This window comes from Lactuca sativa, chromosome 3 (genome assembly GCF_002870075.4).
Source record: "Lactuca sativa cultivar Salinas chromosome 3, Lsat_Salinas_v11, whole genome shotgun sequence".
Classification (NCBI taxonomy): domain Eukaryota; kingdom Viridiplantae; phylum Streptophyta; class Magnoliopsida; order Asterales; family Asteraceae; genus Lactuca; species Lactuca sativa.
This window is the reverse complement of record NC_056625.2, coordinates 245,826,312-245,834,233: the sequence shown is the minus strand read 5'-3', so window position 1 is coordinate 245,834,233 and position 7,922 is coordinate 245,826,312. Positions and strand designations below refer to the sequence as shown.

Genomic DNA, 7,922 nt, shown 5'->3' with positions numbered 1-7,922 from the left:
TGAGTTTGAAGTGATGTTTGCATTGGTTTGTGTGATGTGGATAAGGTGGCAAGTATGAGGGTGACACATGGAAGGCAAGTGGGCACACTTGACCTACTTGTGGGGTAATTATCCTCTTAATATAAAATAATGATTTTAAATTAATAAATCCTTGAGAAATAAATAAAATATGAGTTCTAGGAGTTTAAAATAGTAACAGTATGAATTTGGTGAAAAAATCCCGTCAAAAACGGGCTTAGGAGGCGAAAGTAGTCAAAAACCGGGAGAAGGAAGCGAACCTGCGAGGTGCGGCCCTTAGGAGATGAGAGTCGAGAGAAGGGAGGAGGAGGGACTGAAGGCATGTGAAGGGACCGGAAGTGGAGGCTCGGGCCTGAATGTCAGGTTCGGTTCGCAGGGTTCGGTCCGAGGGGGCTTGGCTTCTGACGAGTTCGCTTCTGACAGTTTCGCTTCTGACAGCTTCGGCCCTTATGGGACGTTCCCTCTAAGAGGGTTCGGTTCCTAAAAAGGTTTCGGCCCTAAATGGCTATTTTTCAATACAACTTCCCATTTTGAGTGATTTCTGGCCAAGTTAAGGGTCGGGATGACCCGGATGATTATTAAAAGTTGAGAGAGATTTTGAGAGAGATTTGGGAGGGTTTGGGAGAGATTTGAGAGAGATTCACTTTTAGCCATTTTCATTGAATAATCATGCAATGCAAGGTACGTGGACCCCGTTATACTTCGTTTATGATTATTTTAAGTCCCCAAAAGGGTTCATAGACGTGTTTTGATGCGTTTAACTCCATTCTTAGGGTTTCACATTGATAAACACATAGATTTACCGAGACACTCGAATTCTTGACACACAAAAATACGTTTTCATAAAATAACTTTTAATCATACAAGTATTATACAAGATTGACCAGTTTGACTTGTTGTCTTGACTTTGACTTGTTGACTTTCTCTTTGACCTGTTGACTTTGACTTTGACTTTGACTTGAATTTGACGGTTTTCACACTGAGGGTGGAAAGTAGTTCTGAAGTGGAGACGAGTTCCCATCTCATCATGAAACCTTTTCCATAACCTGGAATTAAAACGAACATCTCGGTCGGACACAACTGAGACTAACACTCCATGACGTGCCACTACTTGTCGAACAAAGATCTTTGCTAGCATCTCAGCTGATATACTCTCCTGGATCAGAATAAAATGAGCACTCTTGGTCAACCGATCCATGATGACCCATATCGAATCTACCCCGCGTGCGGTCCTGGGAAGCTTTGTGATGAAATCCATAGTGATATCTTCCCATTTCCACACGGGAATGTCCAACGGCTGCATCTTTCCGTGGGGCCTCTAGTGCTTGGATTTGACCTTCCTGCAGGTCAAACACCGCTCTACATACCAAGCTATATCCCGCTTCATGCAGGGCCACCTGTAATCAGAGCGAAGATCCCGATACATCTTCGTTGCCTCGGGATGGATGGAGAACCTAGACTTGTGGGCCTCCTCCATCAGTACCTGACATACTCTTCCCCAATAAGGAACCCATACCCTCCTATGTAGAGTCAGCAACCCACGACTATCATAATCAGATGAGGCCACCTGGCCTATGATCCGCTCACACTTCCAGCGCTCCTCCTTTATACCCTCAACCTGCGTCTCTCGGATCCGCTCCTGCAGTGGAGTGATCACTGTCATCCTCAGACATATACTTCGTATCTGATCCGCCACCGCCTTGCGGCTTTGAGCATCGACCACTATGTTGGCCTTGCCCGAGTGGTAAAGGATCTCACAATCATAATCCTTCACCACATCTAACCACCGACGTTGCCTCATGTTTAGATTCGGCTGATCCACGAGGTACCTCAAACTCTTGTGGTCCATGTAAATGGTACAATGAAACCCATAGAGGTAATGCCACGAAATCTTGAGGGAGAAAACCACAGCTCTCGGATCTAAATCATGTATTAGATAGTTCACCTCGTGAGGCTTCAACTGCCTCGAGGCGTAAGCTATCACGTGACCCCGCTGCATCAAAACCGCACCCATGCCCATGATCGAAGCGTTAAAGTAAACCACGAAATCATATGCACCCTTTGGAAAGGTGATAATTGGTGCCTCACACAACCTCTCTCTAAGTGTCTCGAAGGTTGCCTGCTACTCAGGACTCCAGTGGCATTTCACCGACTTTTTGGTCAGTCGGGTCAGTGGGACAACGATCTTGGACAAATCCTGAATGAATCTCTGATAGTAAACCGCTAAGCCAAGAAAACTTTGAATCTCAGTTGGAGACTTTGGAACCTCCCACTGCATCACGACCTCTATCTTGGCCGGGTCAACCAATATACCCTTCTGGTTGACAAGGTGCCCCAAAAACTGCACCTCGCGTAACTAGGAATCACATTTGGAGAACTTTACGAAAAGTCTCTCTTTCCTCAGAGTCTCTAGCACCTCCCTCAGGTGCTCCTCGTGCTGCTCCTCACTCTTGGAATAAACCAAGATGTCATCTATGAAGACTATCACAGACCGGTCCAGCATCGGTATGCACACGCGGTTCATGAGATCCATGAACACGGCTGGAGCATTGGTGAGCCCAAATATCATCACCACAAACTCATAATGACCATAACGAGTCCTAAAGGCTATCTTCTACAGATCGTCATCCCTGACTCGCATCTGGTGATACCCTGACTGTAGATAAATCTTGTAGAACCAAGATGCTCTCTGAAGTTGGTAAAAAAAAATCATCAATTTCTGGAGTGGGTAACGGTTCTTCACCATTACCTTTTTCAGCTTCTGGTAATCTATGCACGTCTAGTGCGACCTGTCCTTCTTCTTTACAAACAGGATTGGGACTCCCCATGGCGAACTACTAGGCCTGATAAATCCCTTACTTAGCAGCTCTTGCAGCTGCGTAGACAACTCTTGCATCTTGGAAGGAGCCAACCGATACGATGCCTTGGCTATCAGAGTCGCACCAGGGACTAGGTCAATCCTGAACTCAACTTTTCTCTCTGGAGGTATCCTAATCAGATCCTCTGGGAATACGTCCGGGTACTCTCGCACCACCGGCACATCATCTACTGTCGCCTTACCCTTATCGTAGGTATCTATGACATAGGCGACGTAACCTGCGCAACCTTGTAGAAGATAGCGCCTCGCCCTCGTTGTTGAACAAAGAGTCGGTCCAGTCTGTGGCCTCTTGCCCTAAATCACTAACCCTCCTCCACTAGGAGTCCAAACCCTCACTAGCTGGTGCTTGTAGTCTATCACTGGTCCATTTGCACTCAACCATTCCATGCCCATGATAACCTTATTCCCTCGCAGGGGAATAGGAACCAAGTCTACTAAAAACAACTCATCGAACAACTGCAGTGTACATCCCCGATGAACCCTCGCAACCCTGATGGTCTTGTCATCCACTATCTCAACATCCAGTGGACAGTCCAGCTCCCCTGAAGCTCTACTAAATTGCTTGCTAAGTGCGAGCGGCACAAACGATCGGGTAGCCTGCGAATCAAACAATACTAGAGCAGAGATGCCGTTCATAAGGAGCGATCCTATAATGAAACACATAAACATAAGTAATAACCAATAAACATAAATAGATAAGGAGAAGATACATACCCATCACCACGTTAGGAGCTGCTCGTGCCTCCTCAACAGTAAGTTGAAAAGCCGTGCTCCACGCCGTGGGCGCCTCAGCTCGACCCTGTCGGCCATCTATAATTCTCAATGTAGCAAGAGAAGGTGTTGTTACCTTTCCTGCCATTGCTATGCTCGGGAACTGGGACCGCTTGTATCCCTTCTGATTGTACTGAAAGCAAATTAGATCTGATGTTGTGGTAGTGGTGGTGGTAGCTGTGCAATCTCTGCTCAAATGACCAAATCAGCTGCACTTGTAGCAGCCCGAACTCCCCGCCTCGCACGTTCCCTCGTGCATCTTGCCGCACTTGCCACAACGGCCGCGACTCTGCTGGCTCCTAGATCTCTGATTTGATACCTTGGGCTTCTTGCCTGCATTCCCTGACTGAACCCCCTCGGGTTTCCTTTTCTTCTCCATCTCCAAATCCAACTCCCTCTCTCGATCCCTAGAAATCATGTCTTCCATCATCTTGTAGCGGGATCAGCTCATAAACTGGTGGATATCACTCCACAACATTTCATGATATCGGGCCTTTTTCATCTCCTCGTTCGTCGCTTACTGTAGAACGAGAAGGGCCCTCTCCCTAAACATAGCGGTGATCTTGGTCACTGTCTCAGTCATCTACTGGAGATCCTGAAACTCCCTAGAAAGCTGCTGCACCTCAATCACAGGTGCAAACTCGGCCCTGAACCTGGCTGTGAAATCACTCCAGGTCATCACATCAAGAACCACATCATATCCAATGGCTCGTCCGACCTCCTCCCACCAATCACGTTCCGGGTCCTTCAGAATATAGGATGTAAGTCGGACCTTTTCCCCCTCGGGACATCTACTGGTGCGGAATGCGTTGGCGACATCATCCAACCACCTAGTACTCGTAATGGGGTCCCGAGCCACATGATAGTCGGGAGCTCCACTTGCCCAGAACTCCCTGAAAGTGAGCGTGTGCGGGCCGCCACATAAGTGCGGAAGGCACTGAATCTCTCATCCATAAGCTCCAGGATACCCTCCTTGATCGAACCAAAGATCACGGGAGTCCGCTCAAGAATACTGCGCGTGATCTCAGAGGCTATGAATTCCCTCGTCTGGTCGTCTAGTTGCCCGACTCCAGAGCCCGAGCCTGATCCCTCACCAGCGCCTCAACTGCCAACTGGTCTAGTGCGTAGTACCACAATTCTATAAATACACCATAAAAATCATCCGAAACTGATCATACTCAAGGGATATACCATACTACAAGTTCCCCGGATTCATATCAGCCCTCCTTGATTCGAGTACGTATCCTCTACTTTCAGTAGTATGGACCCATACTACCTTCAACGTCTATCCATACTTTCCTCAAAAATTTCCTTGACTCCACCAAGTCCCTTCTACTACTAATGGTTCACGTGCTAATCTCTTCCTAGGCTTGCCCTAGGGAAATCTCCGACCTACTCTCCTGTTGGATAAGGTGTCTAAGTACAAAACTATATTTGGTATGTACTTGATCCGAGAGTAGCATGATGCATTTGGGTTGCATCTCATCAGGACAATTTGATAAGATGTTAGTTGAGAGAGAGGATATTTATGATTTATTAATATATTATAAGTTCTAATATATTAATATGAAATCATATGATTTAATTAGTATTGATCAAGAATTAGTTTGGAATTAATTCTGTGATCAAAAGAGACTAATTAAATCAATGGGGACAATTGTGAAAATCAGTTTTATATATATATATATATATATATATATATATATATATATATATATATATATATATATATATGTACTAGTCGTTTACCCGCGCCAAGCGACGGGTGTGAATAATTTCTTTCAAAAATTAGTTTCTAAAGACAATTTGATATTTTACGTAGGTAATTTACTATATCTAAACAATTATCAATACGAGTTATGCTAGCTAATACAAAATCAATAAGAAAAAATAATAAGGACTTAAGATTTTTTACAAATATGTACGAACATGTGATTGTACATGTACAATCAATCACATGTTCGTTCGTATAAATATTAAAATGACATTTAACTTTTGCAAAGGCATAAGAACTTGCTTATAAAAATATATAAAATAATCCAATCAACTTATGAACCGAAGTCATATACATTAAATATAGGTAAAATGCTAAATACCTTGATTTATGTATATTTAGTTATTTTTATATGCATTTTATCAATAAATTTAGATTAATATAAAATTTAGCCAACCAACTATCTCAATTATTTTTAAAACACTTATTCAATAATTATATTAACATGTAATAAACCATCAAAATTTGTCAAAATTTTCTTTAAAAAATTTGCTAACTTTCTTTACAACTTTTTTTTTACAATTTGTAACTTTTTTACGCATCTTATTTTATGCCCTCTCACATATTTGTTGTTATGTATGTTCTTTTTTTTCTTTTTTTATAAATTAGTGTTTCTTTTATAATTTTATTTCTTAAAACTATGAAGATGGTAGAAAAAATGTGTACAAAATAACAACTTTTTATACATTGTGTAATAAAAATAGTGTTCGAACAAATTTCACGATTTTAATGTCAAGTTGAATATTTTCTAAGATGTTGGACTAAATAGAAATTATTTTAATTATAAAATAGATTGCTCAAATTTTAAGGGAAAATACAATAAATTGAAAGCAAACAAATAGACATCTTAGTCTTTTTTAGTTAAACAAAAATATGAATACAATTTTAACTTTTAACTAACTAAATCGAACTTTCTAAAGAAACATGCATCCCATGAATTTAATATCATTTTCTAGCAAAATTAGAATATACCAGTTTTGGAAGGTTTTTTTATAAATATTTGAGCGACTAATTTTTTATGAATTTAATAACTTTTTAAAACCTATTTTCAACTAAAAGATAAATTCAAACATTAATGTGATGCACCATAGAATTCTACATAAAGTAATTCAAAGGATATTACAACAACGATATAAGTATGTCAAATAACGTAAACCGGTGTCACTTGCTCCTCTAGATGATCAACAATAGTATGTAGCACAAATAATACATTTAACTATCCCAGATTGACCTGTAAAAATAATCATGGTCCTCAATTTTGACTCCTAAACACAATATAATTTTTATTAAACAATGGCTTGTAATCAGTTTGGTCCTTGTTAATTTAGTTCTGTAAAAAATGAATTCAATATGAAGGTAAGCTTATTTTGAGCTGAAATATTTAAGCTTTTGAAATAAACATTCTCAATAATGTTTAAGCAGGATTTCACATATGTATAATCAACAATAGTAGAGCATCCAGGACATAACAAATTTAAGGGTTCATAGCCCATGTATCTGTAATCCATATTCGGTAGACATGACCACCCAAAAAATATAATATAAAAAATTAAAAAGTATAACAGGAGAAAAATCCAGTAAATACCACTCTTCATCATCTATTCTAATCTTTTTGTTTCCATGTGTGTTATATGAGCAAGCTCGCAGTCGATTCCATACTTTTTTCTTGTTTAACAAGCTGCAAAAGTAGAAAATGCAATATGGAGAAGTTTAAGTATGAGACTCAAAATTCAACAATAGTAAAGTCTGACAATAAAGTCAATATGAAACATACTTTGAAATAAGACAAAAATACTATCATTCAACTTAAAGTTTGGAAAGCATCAAGAGAATGAGACCCATCAGTCCTTGAGTCGTATCATAAGTATCCATGGGAAAATCTTCCCAATATCTTTTGTCAAGTTATAAGGTCTCATTTTTAGTTCATTAATTCATAATTTTAGCCATTTATAGCTTGCAGTAGCTCTTTCCTTGCCAAAGAGCTCACCACCTGATAAACAACATAAATGGCAAAACAAGCATATTTTGAAAATCAGTTTTTTTTAATAGGTAAAAAGTTAAATGTCTAAATTAAAAAAAAAATAGTAAAATCAATCAAGGAGTAAAATTTTATAAGTTTTTAAATGCTTGAAATAATAACAAACTCTTATTAAATGGTTGAAATAGAAATATACTTTCACATATGCTCTCAATAAATAAATGAAAAACCAACTTACTTTCACACACACTCAGACAAACTATTGGAATTAACTATTAAAATTGTTTCTTTATGTTGAAAAATAAGTAAATTAACTATTAAAAACTACTATGAAACCTAATGACTATATATGATTCAATCAAAATAAACGTGGGGATCAGACTACTATGAATTTAGGAATAGAATAGATTCAGTCAAATGGATAACGAACATAAGTTAAGCTTCCACCATTGTTTCTATATAGCCTTGAAATCTTCAAGTTAAGCCTCAATTTTTCTAAGCAA

At 39.6% G+C, this 7,922-nt stretch overlaps 1 protein-coding gene across 1 annotated transcript; it reads right to left on the bottom strand.

The window, feature by feature from the left end:
- Nucleotides 1–3,190: 3,190 nt before the first annotated feature.
- On the bottom strand, nucleotides 3,191–3,755 carry LOC111889150 (uncharacterized). Its single transcript, XM_023885291.1, has 2 exons — nucleotides 3,611–3,755; nucleotides 3,191–3,543 (listed from the first exon to the last, which is right to left on the bottom strand). The coding sequence occupies exons 1-2, from the start codon at nucleotides 3,753–3,755 to the stop codon at nucleotides 3,191–3,193; spliced, it is 498 nt and encodes a 165-aa protein (XP_023741059.1).
- Between the last annotated feature and the right edge of the window lie 4,167 nt (nucleotides 3,756–7,922).

Excerpts from the sequence above, each read along its gene's own strand:
- LOC111889150 (XM_023885291.1), bottom strand. The coding sequence starts at position 3,755 with ATGGCAGGAAAGGTAACAACACCTTCTCTTGCTACATTGAGAATTATA. Across the intron at positions 3,544-3,610 it reads AGCTCCTAACGTGGTGATGG|GATCGCTCCTTATGAACGGC; the intron begins GTATGTATCTTC and ends GTTTCATTATAG.